Here is an 18,705-nt window from a genome sequence, read left to right as displayed (position 1 = left end):
GCTCCTGAATAAAGGGAGGATATGGGTTTAAAGAATGGAAAAACAGCAGCGTGGTTTGGTAAGAGAAAGGAAGAATGGCAACAGAGAAAGTAGCAGAAAAAACAGGGGTCATATCATGCAGGACATTTCAGCCCATGGGAAGGAGTTTGTATTTTATTTTTAAATGCAGTCATTTTTATTGCTGTCTGTCTTGTGCACAACTGATTGAGCAAGGGTAGATGGTAGATGGGAATAAGAAAGGTAAGTTGAAGGTTGCTTCTCTCATCTAGGAAAGAGAAAATGAAGGTTTCATCTAGAGTGATGGCAGAGAAATGAAGAGAAAAAAGATGAGCTCAACATACATAGTCTGTAGAGTTTGCTGATGGATTAAAGAAGACAGGAAGCATTGAGGATGACTTCTCAGTTTCTGGCTGCAATAACTGGATGGGTGGTGATGGTTAATGAGGAAATGTGGACACATTTGTAGAGGAAGGTCACTATTAGCTAGCTAAAATTAAAATGAGATGCCTTTGAGATGTCCAGGTGGATATATAATATAGAGAATTGGAGATTTAAGTATAGAAATCAGAGGGCCTGCTGAGTTTGGAGATAAATTCCAGAGCAATCAGCAAAAAGAAAGGACACACACACACACACACACACACACATACACACACCCCTCTACCTCTGAACATCCCTGATATTTTTAAGTAGATAGAGAATGGGAAACCTGGTATTTAAAGAAATCTGGTGCTGAGATCTACAACTCTGACATTTAGAATTCAGGTAGAAAAGAGGACCCAGAAAAGAACACAGAGAAAGAGCCACCAATAAAGTAAGAAGCAAAGATATAAATAATGAAGCCAAGAGAAGAAAACATATTGTAGAAACAGATGTGCTTGTGTAGAATCATGCTGCAAGATCAAGGAGTAAGGATGATGAAGAAAGAAATATGCATTAGGTTAAGTAACAGGGAAGTCATCAGAGAATTTCTTGAGAAAATTTGGGTAAGTGGTAGGGTTCAAGGTAAGAATAAGGTGCATACAGGGGTGAAAAGAAGAGGTCAGAAAGAAGGTAATATGTGTAGACAATTCTCCCAAGAAATTTGGCTATAAAGGGAAGCAGAATAATGGGGCAAATGGCTGGCATTTAAAAAATATATGGGTTTTTGTAGGGATGTTTTGCTAGTGATAATGAATGAGTAGTTATATATGAATCAGTTCAGGACAGAGAGGGAGAAGTCAAGTCCTCGTGAAAGTGAGAGTAAAGGGGAACGACAGCTCCACCGAAACAGGAGGAAAGATAGAAGAGAAGACTGCAGAGTTATCAAAAGATGATTGAGTTCAAACCCAATGGTTTTTATTTCCTCAAAGTATAAGATGGGATCATTGCCTGAGAGTGCAAATGAGGAAGAGAAAATTCTACAGAAGATTTGATGAGAATGCATTATATATATGGTCATATCAGGGCATGAGAAATTTAGTGTATTTTGAGTGCAAATTTGATGTTGGAGATTACTTACTTAAAATATAACCATTCACTTGGTTGTGAGAGTTTCTCCACCAACATTCAGCCATTTGGTAGCTAGCATGGAAAAGACAGATGCTAGATTATGTGTAGACTGTGGTTCTGCCAGGTTAGGGACTGATGATAATGAATGCCCATGGATTTAAGCTGTACAAAGAGTGACAAGAACTTGGTTGATAGATCATGAGAAAGTGCTAAGGCAAATGAATTGGCAATACTTAAAAGATCAAAGAATTATAATGGTAAAGGCAATCTACATAGAGAACCTGAGCATAATCTAAAAGCATTTTCTGGTGCCTATAGCAAAGTATTTTCCGAAATGCCTTTCCAAATTCACAACCAAATAAATTAACCCACTGTCTCACCTCCTGCTGAAAAACATACAATGTGTAGATTTCCTTTGGTGTTGCTGTCTACTTTGATGCTCATCAAACACTTTTTTATGCTGCTACAGATGAAAGTGGGGTTCATGTGCACAGTGTGTAGCTAAATGTGCAGTATTATGGAGAAATATACTGTGGTTATATTGGGCTAAAATAGGATATTCTCTTCCTCCTGTTTTTCTAATATTTGACATTTAATAGAGAAAGTTTTGAAAAAACCACAATATTGGCCTTCACTACTAACAGGAATTTTCCTATCTCCTTCATCTACAGCTGTTTTCTTGTGAGAACTACATTTGCCAGAGTGTAGAGTATCATGTGCAGGCCCTCTGCCCAGTCCTGATCCCCTGCACTAGTTTTCTCAGAGTTGCATTATTTGCCCTTGGTTGGGGATATACTCTTCACTTCCATAGGCCCAAGCCATACACAATTGTCATAAGTTGTCTTTCTGAGCAAGGGCAGAATTACCATTTTTTTTCTATTTTGCTACATTAATCTTGAAAATTAATTTAAAAACTTCACCCAGAATCATCATTAGATTTAATATCAATTCTGTGTTTTTGTTATATCAATTTTCATTTCCCCATATGTATTTTAGTGATAAGTTGGCATTTATTTACCCCCACCCACAACCTTTGCCGTTATGCTGCATTCTCTTTTAAAAATAGGTTTATTGAGGAATAATTTATATGCCACAAAATTCCTTTTTTTAAACTGTATAACTCATTTTTTAAACTATACTCAGAGTTGTGCAACGATCGCCACTATCTAATTTAAAATATTTTCATCTTTCCCACCAAGAAACCCAGGGCCCGTTAGTAGTCACTCCCCATTTCCCTTTTCTCCCAGCCCCTGGCAACCACTAATCTACTTTCTGTCCCTATGGATTTACCCACTCTGTAGATTTAATATACATGGAAGCATATAATATATGGCTTTTTGTATCTGGCTTCTTACACCTAGCATAATGTTTTCAAAATTTATCCATGGTATAGTATGTATCTGTGCTTCATTTCTTTTTATTGCTAAATGATATTTCATTGTATGTATATGCTATGTTTTGTTTATACATTCATCAGTTGATGGACATTTGGGTTATTTCCGTCTTTTGGTTATAATGCATAATGTTGCTGTAAACATTCATGTACAAGTTTTTGTGGAAATACATTTTCAATTTTCAGTTCTCAGTATATACCTAGTAGTGGGATTACTGAGTCATGGTTCTTTTATTTTATTTTATTTTATTTTTGAGATGGAGTCTCACTCTGTCGCCTAGGCTGGAATGCAGTGTCCCTATCTCGGCTCACTGTAAGCTCCGCCTCCCGGGTTCACACCATTCTCCTGACTCAGCCTGCCAAGTAGCTGGGACTACAGGTGCCCGCCACCACGCCCAGCTATTTTTTTGTATTTTTAGTAGAGACGGGGTTTCATTGTGTTAGCCAGGATGGTCTCGATCTCCTGACCTCGTGATCTGCCCGCCTCGACCTCCCAAAGTGCTGGCATTACAGGCGTGAGCCACTGCGCCCGGCCGTGATTCATTCTTTATCTTTCAGAATCATCCCACTTTTGAATATGCACAAGCAATATTTCATTTTTCTTTGCATTCAATTTTTTCCCTTTTTTAAAGATGTTAACCTTACATCTTCTTGAAGCCAACCATCTTAATAATTTAATGTCTAGTTGTTTAGAAATTATTGTAAAGTTTTTTACAAACCTAGAGTGAGCTACCTGCATTGCTTTACCTTTCATCATTCTTATACTGTGTTAAATACAGTAGTACAGCAGTGTGCTAATAGACAGCTCCAGAGCCCATTCATATAATTCAGCTCCTCAGTGGTTGATAAATGTGAACCAGCATTAGTTTAAAGGATAATTCTAAAGTAATCCATCCTTATTAAAATATTTTGGATGTTTATGTATGCAAAATTGCATCTTATCCTCTCCCATACTCACTCTACCAGGCCCATCCTTCCCAAGGTTCAGGAGTGTTTTCAGGAAAGCTTTTCATGCACATTTTCACCTACATTTGCACCTCAAACTGCAAGGCTTTATTGTTTTATCTGTGTCTTCTAAGTAAGATAAAATGATGATGTGTAAATCAATCAATAGTTTTATCTCAAATTGTATAATAGTTTAACTAATTATAATAACTCCCGTTTTTGAGCAGCTAGTACAGAATGTGTGGATCACAGTATCAAGTGGTTTACATGCAATATCCTATTTATACTATTTAACAACTTTATAAAGTAGGTATTCTTATACGTATTTTACAGATGCAGCAGCTAAGGCTTAATGGCTTAAAGATAATTCACTTACTTAAGAAGGGATAGAAGCAACATTCAAATCCAAGAATATCTGATTTCATAGTCTTTCTTCCATGATTACTCCAAAAGTCTCCCAATAATCAGATTTTTTAATTTGACCTGAGTAAAATAGGAAGTCAGGTTCTTATAGTAGAATAGATATTTAAGAGAGATGACAAAAGGTTTTTTAGTCATTTAAACATTTACTATACAAGGATAGATCTGCCCCCAGTCTTAGGAACAAGCCTTAACAGCGAATGACAGAAGAGTTGATGAGAACTTTTACTACTAAAAATTAGCACAAAGAGTACCATGAAAGGTGAAACATGGAAAATCTGCATTGATTACATTGTCATCTCCTCAACACCTAGAATTAGTAGGTCCTAAGTAAGTATGGACTGGTGAATGACAAGTAAGATAATTTTAGAAAACAAATTTTACTCACTTATGTTACTGCCTTACTGATTCTGCCTCTTCTGGAGTATTGTACCACATAAGGATGTTTTAGTCAATAGCGGACCATATATATAATGGTGATCTCATAAGATTATAATACGGTATTTTTTTACTGTACCTTTTCTGTCTTTAGATACACACTTTCCATTGTATAACAGTTGCCTACAATATTGAGTACAGTAGCCCACTCTACAGGTTTGCAGCCCAGGAGCAATAGGCTATACCACATAGCCTAGGTGTATGGTAGCCTATACCATCTAGGTTTGTATAAGTGCACCCTAGGATGTTTGCACAAGGACGAAACGTCCTAATGATGCATTTCTCAGAATGTATCACAGTCATTAAGTGACACATGACCGTACCTTTAATCATACTTAAAATCCAAACTCATTTCAATGATATGCAAATTCCGACATGATCCGGCCCCTGCCTACCTCTGCCATCACAATCCTCCCTCTCACCACACTGTAGCCACACTGGCCATCTTGCTGGCTTTTCCACACACCAACTTCATCTCTGCCTTAGGGCTTTAGCTCTTTCTCTTCCCCCAGCCCAAATATCTCTTCACCAGTATTTTCATGGCTGTCTTCTTTGTCACACTTAGGTCTTAGTTTAAATATCATCTCCTTAGAAAGACCGTCCCTGACTGCAGCCTACCACGTTGCCTTAATTTATTTTCTTTAGATCATTTATCACTATCTGAAAATATCTTGTATATTTATTTCTTTACTTAAATTTTTATCCAACCACAACCTCCACCCTCACCTAAACATAAAGGAGGTCTCATAAAACTAATGATTTTATTTATCGTGTTTATTGTCATGTTTATTGCCTAGCCTCTAAGAGATTATCAATAAATATTTGAGGGAGAATATATGAGAAAATAGTAAATAAATGGATGCATATTGCCTGGGACCAGGCCTGAATTTGTAGATAAATGTCTATATCAATTAATTTACCTCCTTTATCACAATCACAGATTAAAGTCTGTAATGTTATAACTGTTCAAATTCTTCTTCAACAGAATACTTTTATTACTTGGAGGGATCCAAAGATGCTCTCCTTTGTGGTTTCAGCACAGATTCAGGGTATGTAATATTTGTTTTCTTTTTAGTCTAAAGGCTGAAAGAGAAGGAAAAGAATGTTCAGTCAGTTTGCAAATTAGTCTTTGATTCTATATTGCTTTTTATATATTTCATGGTATTATTTGACTCATTCTGTCCCACAGCAAATCCAGTCTTTAAAATGTTCACAGTTAATGCATACTCTTGAAAGCAAGACTTTGAGACAGTGCTCGAATTAACACAAGACAGAAGTCATATAAATCTTAAGAAGGTAGAAAATGTTACTTCTAGAAAACTCCACCAAAAGTTGGTTGGATAGTTTCAGGTCTTCTTTCTGGAAAATGAAGAGTCACAAAATCTATTTTTCTTTCTACTCCCAAGTTCCACTCATTCTCCAATTAAATGTGACTCATAGGTGACTGAATGTCATGTTTTGGCCACTCTAAGCAAAGGGATTCCTTGGACTTGGGTACACATATTTTAAGAATATTGTATATATAAGAATATTATATATATTCAACTGTCCATCTTGCTGCTTCTCTCTTACACCAACTTCATTTTGTAGCATTAGCTGCATTAGCTCTTGCTTTTCCCCCTATGCAGACATCTATTCATCAGGCTCTGTGTACACTGGGAACGTAGGAATAAACTGGATAAGGTTGCTGTTCCCAGAAGAATCTCAGAATATTGTATTTATTTAATGGCATCAGGAAAAACCAGTCCACCAATTTTAGAAAGAAAAAAGTCTTAAAGCTGCACATTTTTACGAACTTAGACAATTACTATATTTTGACTATTATTGACTCTAATCTATTCCAAGAATTATACAGACAGAAAGAGCTTTGGTAGCAGCCTACATATCAATATTTACTGAACCAAGAACTATTACAAAACGTCTGTTGAAAATTTCCATGTTTTAATGATGATGATGCTAATGGCAGCTATGATTTATTAAACACTTCCTATGTGCAGGATGTAAGCTAAGTAATTTGTGCACATTATCTTATTTAAACTTATTACAAGTCTTATTTTCTTGAGGTAGATGTTATTATCCTATTTTCACAGACAGACTTGTGCCTTGAAGAATTTGGTAAAGTCACTAAGTAGTCAGTAGCCAAATCATGTATTCTTAATCCTTATTCAATATTGTCCCCCTATGGAAGAAACCTTGAGTTTGTAACTTTTCAGTAAGGCTATTTAGCTTGTGTCCTGAAGACACTCTCACCTATAATGTTCTTTTTCATGTGTAGTCAGTGTCCAGAGGGGTACACCTGTGTGAAAATTGGCAGAAACCCTGATTATGGCTACACGAGCTTTGACACTTTCAGCTGGGCCTTCTTAGCCTTGTTTAGGCTAATGACCCAAGATTACTGGGAAAACCTTTACCAACAGGTGAGTACCAAGAGAAACATGCGTTGTATTTTTGAATGGCATATGTATCTGGTGTATGTTAAGAGCCTGTATTAGGAGGATTTTTATTTATTTGAGAATGGAGGAAACTCTATTATCTTATTACCAAAATTATTAGTGTTTTACTCCCATCACTAATAATATGGGTAGTTCTCGAATCATAAATAATTTTCTTATCTTTTCTGGGCATATTTAATCTCTAGATCTTTCACCTTCCTGAGTATATCATCCCATGGGGTCCTAGTTAAGTACCAGGACATACTGTAATGTTTTCTCAAGCTGCTCCTGCACATGCACTGTTTTCCATGCGTGCTTGGGATGGCCTGAAGAGAAGAGGCTCTCTGATGTTCACCTGCTCACGATGTTTTATTTTTGAACTCCTATTTAAAGTTAAAGATGCAATTCATTTCTCTAAGTTTTTCTCTCCCAAATCAATTGCTCCCAACTGTAGACTTCCATGATTTTTTGTATATTCTTCCATTTATATCATTGATCTCTTGTATTGTAAGTGGTAATTCATGTGGCTATTTCCTCTAACTTGAATGTGAACCTCTTAGGGCTGTGGTCTCCATTTACTTGTATAGTCTCAGCAGCCAAGCCAAAAGGAAGGAGACCAAAATGATTATTCTATACTACACATAACAATGATTCACTTTTCTCAGAATAGCTGCAGATCTGTTTTTTTTCTTTTTTGGCCTATTTTATATTTACTTTATTTCCGAGAATATTATAAATGAATTCGGAAATTATGTAAGATGCACTTTACAGCAAAAATGGGAATGCAAACATTTTTTAAATATGCAAGAAGTGGTCACCTTTACTCAAAATTAAAGAAACACAAATAAAAAAATTAAAATAATTTTTCATCAGAGGTAAGACTTATTTTTCATTTAATATCAGTTGATACTATCCTAAATTCACTTTAAAATGCTTTGTATGATAAAAGTATATTACATTATACAATTATTAATAGAAATGTTAATTATCTTGTAAATTTGTTTAAGTTACTTGTAGATTCTCAATATTAGACCTTTGTCAGATGGGTAGATTGCCAAATTTTTCTCCCATTCTATAGTTTGCCTGTTCACTCTGATGTTAGTTTCTTTTGCTGTGCAGAAGCTCTTTAGTTTAGTTATATCCCATTTGTCAATTTTGGCTTTGGTTGCAATTGCTTTTGGTATTTTTGTCATGAAGTCTTTGCCCATGCCTATTTCCTGAATGGTGTTGCCTAGGTTTTCTTCTAGGGTTTTCATGGTTTGGGGTTTTACATTAAGTCTTTAATCCATCTTGAGTTAATTTTTGTATAAGGTGTAAGGAAGGAGCCCAGTTTCAGTTTTCTGCATATGGCTAGCCAGTTTCCCCAGCACCATTTATTATATAGGGAATCCTTTCCACATTGCTTGTTTTTGTCAGGTTTGTCGAAGATCAGATGCTTGTAGAAGTGTGGTGTTATTTCTGAGGTCTCTATTCTATTCCATTGGCCTATATGTCTGTTTGGGTACCACTACCATGCTGTTTTGGTTACTGTAACCTCATAGTATAGTTTGAAGTCAGGTAGGCTGATGCCTCCAGCTTTGTTCTTTTTGCTTAGAATTGTCTTTGCTATATGTGCTCTTTCCTGGTTTCATATGAAATTTAAAGTAGTTTTCTAATTCTGTGAAGATGTCAATGGTAATTTGATGGGACTAGCATTGAATCTATAAATTACTTTCGGCAGCATGGCCATTTACATGACATTGATTCTTCCTATCCATGAGTATGGAATGTTTTTCCATTTGTTTGTGTCCTCTCTTGTTTCCTTGAGTAGTGGCTTGTAGTTCTTGAAGAGGTCTTTCATATCCTTTGTAAGCTGTATTCCTAGGTATTTTATTCTCTTTATAGCAATTGCAAATGGGAGTTTATTCATGATTTGGCTCTCTGCTTGTCTATTGTTGGTGTATAGGAATGCCTGTGATTTTTGCACATTGATTTTATATCCTGAGACCTTGCTGAAGTTGCTTATCAGTTTAAAGAGTTTTGGGGCTGAGATGATCGGGTTTTCTAAATATAGAATCATGTCATTTGCAGAAACAATTTGACTTCCGGTCTTCCTATTTGAATACCCTTTATTTCTTTCTCTTGTCTGATTGCCCTGGCCAGAAATTCCAACACTATATTCAATAGCAGTGGTGAGAGAGGGCATCCTTGTCTTGTGCCAGTTTTTAAAGGGAATGCTTCCAGCTTTTTCCCATTCAGTATGATATTGGCTATGGAGTTTTCATAAATAGCTCTTATTATTTTGAGATATGTTCCATCAATACCTAGTTTATTGATAGTTTTTAACATGAATGGATGTTGCATTTTATTGAAGACCTTCTCTGCATCTATTGAGATAATCATGTGGTTTTTGTCATTGGTTCTGTTTATGTGATGGATTACATTTATTGATTTGCATATATTGAACCAGCCTTGCATCCCATCAAAAAGTGGGCAAAGGATATGAACAGAGACTTCTCAAAAGAAGACATTTATGCGGCCAAAAAACATGAAAAAAAGCTCAACATCAGTGATCATTAAGAAACGCAAATCAAAACCACAATGAGATACCATCTCAAGTCAGTCAGAATGGTGATTATTAAAAAGTCGAGAAACAATAGATTCTGGTGAGGCTGTGAAGAAATAGTAGCACTTTTACACTGTTGGTGGGAGTGTAAATTAGTTCAACAATTTTGAAGACAGTGAGGCAATTCCTTAAGGACCTAGAACCAGAAATACCATTTGACCTAGCAATCCCATTACTGGGTATATACCGAAACGAATATAAATCATTCTACTACAAAGACACATGCACACATATGTTTATTGCAGTACTATTTACAATAGCAAAGAGATGGAATCAACCCAAATGCCCATCAATGTTAAATTGTATAAAGAAAATGTGGTACATATACACCATGGAATACTATGCAGCCATTAAAAAAAGAATGAGATCATGTCCTTTACAGGGACATGGATGAAGCTGGAAGCCATCATCCTCAGCAAACTAATACAGGAAGAGAAAACCAAACACTGCATGTTCTCACTCATAAGTGGGAGTTGAACAATTTGAACACATGGACACAGGGAGGGGAACAACACACACCGGGTCCTGTTGGGGGGTGGGAGGCAAGGGGAGGGAGAACGTTAGGACAACTACCTAATGCATGCAGGTCTTAAAACCTAGATAATGGGTTGATAGGTGGAGCAAACCACCATAGCACATGTATACCTATGTAACCAACCTGCATGTTCTTCACATGTATCCCATAACTTAAACATATGAAAAAAAGCTCATCATCGCTGGCCATTAGAGAAATGCAATTCAAAACCACAATGAGATACCATCTCATGCCAGTTAGAATGGTGATAATTAAAAAGTCAGAAAATAACAGATGCTGGAGAAAATGTGGAGAAATAGGAATGCTTTTAAACTGTTGGTAGGAGTGTAAATTAGTTCAACCAGTGTGGAAGACAGTGTGGCAATTCCTCAAGGATCTAGAACTGGAAATACCATTTGACCCAGCAATCCCATTACTGGGTATATACCCAAAAGATTACATATCATTCTACTGTAAAGACACATGCACACATATGTTTATTGTGGCACTATTCACAATAGCAAAGACTGGGAACCAACCCAAATGCCCATCAATGATAGACTGGATAAAGAAAATGTGGCACATATACACCATGGAATACTATGCAGCCATAAAAAAGAATAAGTTCGTGTCCTTCGCAGGGACATGGATGAAGCTAGAAACCATCATTCTCAGCAAACTAAAACAGGAACAGAAAACCAAACACCGCATGTTCTCACTCATGAGTGAGAGGTGGGCAATGAGAATACATGGGTAATGAGAAGATCATCACACACTTGGGCCTGTCAGTGGTGGGGGGCAAAGGGAGGAATAGCATTAGGAGACATACCTAATGTAGGTAACAGGTTGATGGGTGCAGCAAACCACCATGGCACGTGTCTACCCACGTAACAAACCTGCACGTTATGCCAAAAAAAAGAAAAAAAGAAAAAGAAATCTCTGTACCTTCAGTTTAATTTTCCTCTAATCCTAAAACTATTTTGAAAAATAAATTCTATTTTAAAAAGCAAAGAAAGCGAAAAAAAGTTCATTGAAAATACCTATGAGATGAATAAAGTAATTAAATAAGACCATCTGCCTAGTGTTAACATTCAATGATATTATTAATATTTGATGATAAAGAAAGAAAAGATAGAATTTTAACAGTAAAAGGGACTATGGATATCACCTGTTCCTAAAATTTGAAAGTGAGCAAAGGATTTAATTTTATGAGTAATTTTCAGACTGTAGGAAAAAATGCATGATTTTTATACTACTACACTTAATAATCAAGAATCATACATGACTTTAGTATAAGCATATTACATTGCTATATTCTTCGTACTGAAAATGTGTTTAATATTTGTTTTCTATGAAGATATAACTTTTCTCTTTATATTTTTGATAACATGAGATTATACCAAACTGTCAGATTTGCCCATGCCTGTCAAATTGAAATAATTTACTAAAAAAACTTTCTATTGTTCAAATGACAATTTCCATTTTTCCCTAGACGCTGCGTGCTGCTGGCAAAACCTACATGATCTTCTTTGTCGTAGTGATTTTCCTGGGCTCCTTTTATCTAATAAACTTGATCCTGGCTGTGGTTGCCATGGCATATGAAGAACAGAACCAGGCAAACATTGAAGAAGCTAAACAGAAAGAATTAGAATTTCAACAGATGTTAGACCGACTTAAAAAAGAGCAAGAAGAAGCTGAGGTACTGTTATTTGATTTAAAATTCTTCCTAGAGGTAGAAATGCAAATGGTTACAACAGAGGCTCTGCGGTATATGCTTGGCCTTCTCCAGCTAGATTTTCTTTAATGAATTTTTGTGTATAAACTGTATCCTCATTTCTGGTGTGGAAAAAGGAACCAATTCTGGGCTGAGCTAGAATTGATACTTTCCCCATAATCACCTCACTGCATGAAAAGTGATCTAAGGCTGTTCCTCTTAAACCTTTTACCTACAATGACTTAGTGTGTGTGTGTATGTCTATATATACATACACATATACATATAAATGTGTGTGTGTATATATATATAAACACATAGAACTATGTGTTTTTTAAAATTATTATATCATGAGGAAAAATCTTTTAGAATAATTGATTAAATAATATAGTCAGATATATATATAATCTCAATTTATATATATATACTATATATATATGTATATATATACACACACACACACAATGGATTTCCCCAGAGTACCAATTGTATACAGTGGTTTCATGAAAATTATTTTAACGTTAAAATTAACAGATACTCTTCTATGGGGTATGACTAAAACAGTGCATCATGTTTTGTTAATGTCACAAGGATTTTTAAGATAAAACATGAGATATTAAGAAAATAATTTTGGTGTGGCTAATTTAGGTTGTCATAGATTCTCGAAAGTTTCCTCCTTAATCCTCTTTCCAGAGAGATTCTTCAGTGTAAATGTTTGAGAAGGCTTGTACTAAGAGAAACATAATTTCAAATGTACTGCAGGTGTCTTAACATTTGTCTGAAGGTTTCACCTAGTTAAATCTCTTCAAGGAGTCTAATGTATTAGGGGAGGGCAATCATCTGTAATGCAGATAAATTCTGATGCACAAATATTCAGTGCAGCATTTTAATAATGGTAAAAATCAGAAAACATTTAAATTTTGGAAAATTAGAAAATAACTAAGAAAATTATGAAAATTGTATATCTTAAAGTATTATTTTGCCATAGAACTATGTGTTTTTTAAAAATTATTTTATCATGAGGAAAAATCTTTTAGAATAATGATGGATTAAATAATATAGTCCGATACAATCTCAATTTTAAAATTATACATACATATAAAAAGAATGGAAGAAATATTAGCACCAATTATTTCTGGGAGGTAAGATGACTTTTTTTCTGTTTTTCATTTATATCTTTATTTCCCATGTTTTTACAAGAATTTTTTAGTGTTTATAAACAAAACATTTTGTAAAGGGGTAGTACTAGGTTATCCCAGGTACTACCTAGGGAATTCCCAGAAGTTTCATTCAGGCCAATAGTCATTGACCTTACCACTTTCTTACAATATTATGCTTTAATAATTCATTTATTTTTCAAATAACTCAATCTTTATTAAACCATAGAGTGCCTGATTCTATTGATGATATGGAGTTAATTGCCTGATAATCAAATTGTCTGTCTTATTGCATGGTTTATGCAAGTTTTACATTCCAAAATTACCTTGTAAAACTTTAACATATAATATTTAATTTGTCTTTACTGTAAGCAAGTTAATAACATGTAATAGTTTAATTCTAAAATACAATAGAGCTTTATTTCAACCTGAGACAAAAACCAAATATATACTTTGTAAGCATTCTGATCATTGTGTAAAGAAAACGATCATTTCATGTTTAAAGGACATGATTATATGCACCATGTTGTTATGCTGATAGGTGAAATATGTCCTGTCCTAGGGTTTCCTAGGATTTGGAAATGACTCATTTAAGTGTTAACGTCTTGGCCCAACCAGGCAATTGCAGCGGCAGCGGCTGAATATACAAGTATTAGGAGAAGCAGAATTATGGGCCTCTCAGAGAGTTCTTCTGAAACATCCAAACTGAGCTCTAAAAGTGCTAAAGAAAGAAGAAACAGAAGAAAGAAAAAGAATCAAAAGAAGCTCTCCAGTGGAGAGGAAAAGGGAGATGCTGAGAAATTGTCGAAATCAGAATCAGAGGACAGCATCAGAAGAAAAAGTTTCCACCTTGGTGTCGAAGGGCATAGACGAGCACATGAAAAGAGGTTGTCTACCCCCAATCAGGTACCACCCAAATTGCTAAATGTGTATCACCCGAGGCAGAATGCTAGAGAAAAATGTCTTATTTTAGGGTAAGAGAACTCGGGAGAGGATAGTGAGTGATTTCATTGGTATGATTTTAAGTAAAAACTTAGTATCGCTAGGCATTTATGGAAGGATGTACACAGGTTTCCATTTGGGTTCAATCATTTTTGAAAGACCTGATAGTTTCAGAATTGTCAATGTATTTTCTAATAAACTAATTTTCAGAAGCAAAATATTCCTGAGAACCATTGTAGAAATAAAGAGACTATTCACACTATAGAATAACTTTTGTATTTGTATTTAGTCTGTGTTTTGTAATGCTTCATTGGTTAAAAACTAATCTTAGACTAGTTTCTCTTCTTTCTTAACCACTATAGGTAATAGTATCACTCACCCATTTGGAACTTTGGAGAAGCCTTTGATATCCTCCACCCCCAACCACATCAACTACTAATATGTAGTGCCATAGTCTGTTAATTCTGTTTATGTGGAAGTTCTCTTTCCCTTTCTCTTTTCACTGAAACCTTCATCTCTCAGGCCTCCCTGCTTATAATTCTGCACAAATCCCCAAGATGAACCATTGCTTCTGTTTTCCTTAGGTCTTCCCTGTTTTCCATCACACAACCCCACAAATCACTTTTCTAAACTAAAAATCTAGTTAAAAATCTACAAGATTCTCCTGATATACACAGTAATAAAAGATAGAGTCCCTGCCTTCAAAATTTCACTTGAACCTAGGTGATGATACAGAACTTGGACACATATATCAATAAAAATAAATATGACAGGAGCAGTCCAAGCTGGTTTTGAGGCAAAGACCTTACCATACTTTTTCCATTGTTCACAATAGTTGCCACTTTGTTCTTTACATAGTAAGCACTAATGTCTATTGAACTAGATCCTTCCAAAGGATTTACATCCTGGACATGAGTCATATAAGCATGAATTGAATTTTTCCTCCTCTTTGGTATTGGGCAACTTCTTTTTAAATATTTAATGACTTTATAAATTAACTGGTGCTAAAAGCTCTCTTTAAATACACTTTAACTGAGCTCTTAGTATGTAAGGTGGATTTTCAATGCAAAGAACCATACAGCATGATTTCCAATTTTTTTGTGAAGCTTGGGGATTGATATATAAAAAGTTGAATGACCAGTAGCAATACTAAGTTCTTTTTTTAAGTGATAAGTTCTGTGCAGCAAAATGAATGGCATTAAAAGAATGGAGCAGTAACTCTAGGCCAGAATATTAGAGAGCTGTATAGCAACAAATAATTTACCTGGTCCTGAAAGGATGAATTCTACAAATTGTTTCATCCCTTAAGTGGAAGAAGTTTTCTTCTCACTGAATTGCTTCGTTTTTAAGTATGTTTCTTTTAAGTCAGTACAGAGCCACCTGCCCTCAGGCCAGTGGATTCAGTGGTATTTATATGAAGTGTACTTCTATCAGTAGGTGCTTCAGCAACCACGTTTTTTTTTAATTTTTCTGCAGTCACCACTCAGCATTCGTGGCTCCTTGTTTTCTGCAAGGCGAAGCAGCAGAACAAGTCTTTTTAGTTTCAAAGGCAGAGGAAGAGATATAGGATCTGAGACTGAATTTGCCGATGATGAGCACAGCATTTTTGGAGACAATGAGAGCAGAAGGGGCTCACTGTTTGTGCCCCACAGACCCCAGGAGCGACGCAGCAGTAACATCAGCCAAGCCAGTAGGTCCCCACCAATGCTGCCGGTGAACGGGAAAATGCACAGTGCTGTGGACTGCAACGGTGTGGTCTCCCTGGTTGATGGACGCTCAGCCCTCATGCTCCCCAATGGACAGCTTCTGCCAGAGGTGATAATAGATAAGGCAACTTCTGATGACAGCGTAAGGACGTTTTACATAGCTCAGGCATGGCTGGGCCCTTGTTCCTGCATCAGTCAGTCTCTCTGCTGAAGGGCCTTCTCTGGTCTTGTGAATGGCTCTGCATTTTGCAATACTTTTTCTATAGAAACACACCTTTGATTCATTAGCCTAATCCTCATTCTATGTGTTGTAGGCATCTAACTCAAAGATAAAATCCCATTTTTGTAAAAAGGTACTTGTCTACTAATTTTATAATTGAAGATTATAAATAATCTCTTTAGAGAACAATTTATGACAGATACATATATAGATAGATATCAGCACAGAAAATGCAAGGATAATGCTGATATTAGTTAATAATAGATCCCATTTCTATGAAGAAATTTGGATTACTTGCCAGCTACTGCTATCTTTTTCAGGTCACAGCTTAATATGTACCTATTCCAAGGAATCTTATTTGAGTTGTTAATAACAGCAAACACATATTTAGTATTTATGACAACCCCATGAGATGATACATTATTATCTCTGTTTTACAAATGGGAAAATTGAGGCATGGGGAAATGAAGCAACTTGCCCCAATTTACTCAGCTAATAAATGGTAGCTCCTAAGTTGAAACGGAGGCTGTCTGTTTCAGATCTTGTGGTCTTAACCACTCACTCTGCTATCTCTCCAATGTGCAGTAGGCTTCTTATCTTGAAAAAATTTAGAATGGCTATGTCTTAGGTCTTCCATATAAATGAAACATAACTGTTTTCATTTTTAAAAAATATTTCATCTGGAGTCTATGAATCAGAACAAAATATCTGAAATGCAAGCATTGACACAAACAAACATAAAAGCAAAACAATCATTTTACAGCAGTTCCAAAGGTCTACGAGTCACTGAGTGGTTAGAGAAAGGTGTCTGATTAGGCTTGAAAGTGAGATCTTTCTCATTCCTGGAGTTTCCAGGATATCTCTTTAGCCCACTCACTATGCTATGCTGCATTACCAATATCAGCAAGGGCTTTGACTAACCCAATAAGCTTCAAACATATGCTACATGCTTATATATTTATATTTGCAGACAATGTAGTATTTCAAGTGAGAGTAAAGTTCCATCAAATCCATGGCCACACATATATTTCAATTTGAATAAATGCATGTGCTTTTAGGTAACATGTGACCTCTATGTGTGCATGATACAGCTTAAGCCCTTCTGCAAGGTATTTTTCATTATTGAATGAGCATGTTAAATTTCTGTGGAATCAAACTTTGCTTGCATTTTGTTTTGCAATTATGTGTGTAATATGTAAAATACTATATAATTTATATCAGATTAGGAGATTATTTCATATTTTTAATGAAGTTTCTTCATTTAAGAGTTTTTTCACCATAGAAAAATCAGTATCACAATAAATCCTAAAGTGAAAACTACAAAACTAGAGGAATTAGTGGATACTTATAAGATACAATGGAAATACAGTAAACATAAAATTGTGGCACAATATATGGTTTATATGAAAACACTGCATAACTAATAATGTCATCTCTATACCTGAAACATGTCTACATGGAAAATAATTTGTTTAATCTGACAAATTCTTGTTTGACAGACTATAGCACAGAAAACTTGGTTTTCGAGACTTTTCAAAAAGTTGACTTTTTACAGAGATCTCTCAAATGGGTGTGTCTGTTCACATACACATAGATGCATAATACACCCATGCACATATCTATGCCTGTGTGTCTGTGTTTTGATACACATACATGCATGACTATACCTATACAACTATACAACTTTACAAATCTAGAAATATATATTTAAAACATATACCACATACCACACACAAGCAGACAAACATGATAGATCTAGAGTTGTATAGTTGTTTGTGTATATATGTGTGTGTGAGTGTGTGTGTGTATTTCTGGCCTGCATGGAACCAACATAGTGTTTTAAATTTGAATTAGTTTCCAAGTTTTAAAAATAAGACATTTTCTCACAAAAATAAATACACTTGGTATGCATGAGTTCATGTTTTTGCATGGCAACAACTTCTAGAGCTGAAGAGAGGTCACCTCTTTCAGATGTAGCTTGCATTCTCCATTTCACTAATTGTTCCTTTCAAACTGAGTCATTTATCATCGTATGCTCTGCTCAGTTCATGAGGTCTTCCTTGGCAGTAAGAGACAACCATTACAGGAGCTTCATTAATGTTGTTCCCTCAATAAAAAGTAATTCCAGAAATTTATCAGAGAATACTGAGATTCTACCCCTTTAGATACACAGCACTACAGCACTTTCACTGTTTTCATGTAGGACTGTCACATGACAAAACTATCTGAATAAATTGAACACTCAGAAAGGCAGAGAGGTGATGATAGTGATGATATAACAAAAAAGCAGCTGGCTTTATTTTTTATCTCATAAATATTAATTCCTTTAATCCTCACAAGAATATGAAGCAAGCACTATGATTATCCCCATTTTACCAATATAAAACTGAGACAGTTAAGTAGCTCTCCTATGATATACAGCCAGTAAGTAGCAGAGCCATAATTTGAACCCAGCAATCTAGGCTCTACTTTTAATTACTCACTACAGCTATATAAGCAAGATTTTATCTTATACCTACAATTTATTAGGATTCTGTTCTTAAGACATTAATTGATTTTTTTTTTAGGGCACGACCAATCAAATACACAAGAAAAGGCGTTGTAGTTCCTATCTCCTTTCAGAGGATATGCTGAATGATCCCAACCTCAGACAGAGAGCAATGAGTAGAGCAAGCATATTAACAAACACTGTGGAAGGTATGTAATAATCTTCTTTTACTGTACAGAT

At 35.4% G+C, this 18,705-nt stretch overlaps 1 protein-coding gene and 1 long non-coding RNA gene across 5 annotated transcripts in view; one reads left to right on the top strand and one right to left on the bottom strand.

Annotated features, from left to right (window-relative positions):
* Positions 1-18,705, bottom strand: part of LOC103787066 (uncharacterized) — a 152,350-nt gene that overhangs the window by 4,740 nt on the left and 128,905 nt on the right. For both annotated transcript variants that reach the window (XR_004670198.3, XR_008624533.2), the window contains 2 exons: positions 5,608-5,770; positions 4,206-4,312 (listed from right to left, as the gene is read on the bottom strand). This is a non-coding gene — a long non-coding RNA (uncharacterized LOC103787066). The remainder of the gene's footprint in view (positions 1-4,205; positions 4,313-5,607; positions 5,771-18,705) is intronic.
* SCN9A (sodium voltage-gated channel alpha subunit 9) overlaps positions 1-18,705 on the top strand; it is a 177,528-nt gene that overhangs the window by 75,876 nt on the left and 82,947 nt on the right. For 2 of the 3 annotated variants that reach the window (XM_055108703.2, XM_055108701.2), the window contains 6 exons: positions 5,673-5,736; positions 6,963-7,104; positions 11,731-11,937; positions 13,728-14,015; positions 15,528-15,899; positions 18,545-18,674. In XM_055108703.2, the coding sequence (XP_054964678.1) occupies positions 5,673-5,736; positions 6,963-7,104; positions 11,731-11,937; positions 13,728-14,015; positions 15,528-15,899; positions 18,545-18,674 (1,203 nt within the window). The remainder of the gene's footprint in view (positions 1-5,672; positions 5,737-6,962; positions 7,105-11,730; positions 11,938-13,727; positions 14,016-15,527; positions 15,900-18,544; positions 18,675-18,705) is intronic. The other variant, XM_055108702.2, reaches the window with a different exon arrangement.

Source organism: Pan paniscus, chromosome 13, assembly GCF_029289425.2.
Source record: "Pan paniscus chromosome 13, NHGRI_mPanPan1-v2.0_pri, whole genome shotgun sequence".
NCBI lineage: Eukaryota > Metazoa > Chordata > Mammalia > Primates > Hominidae > Pan > Pan paniscus.
The sequence above is the reverse complement of the archived record's forward strand: the minus strand, read 5'-3'. Positions and strand labels throughout refer to the sequence as shown.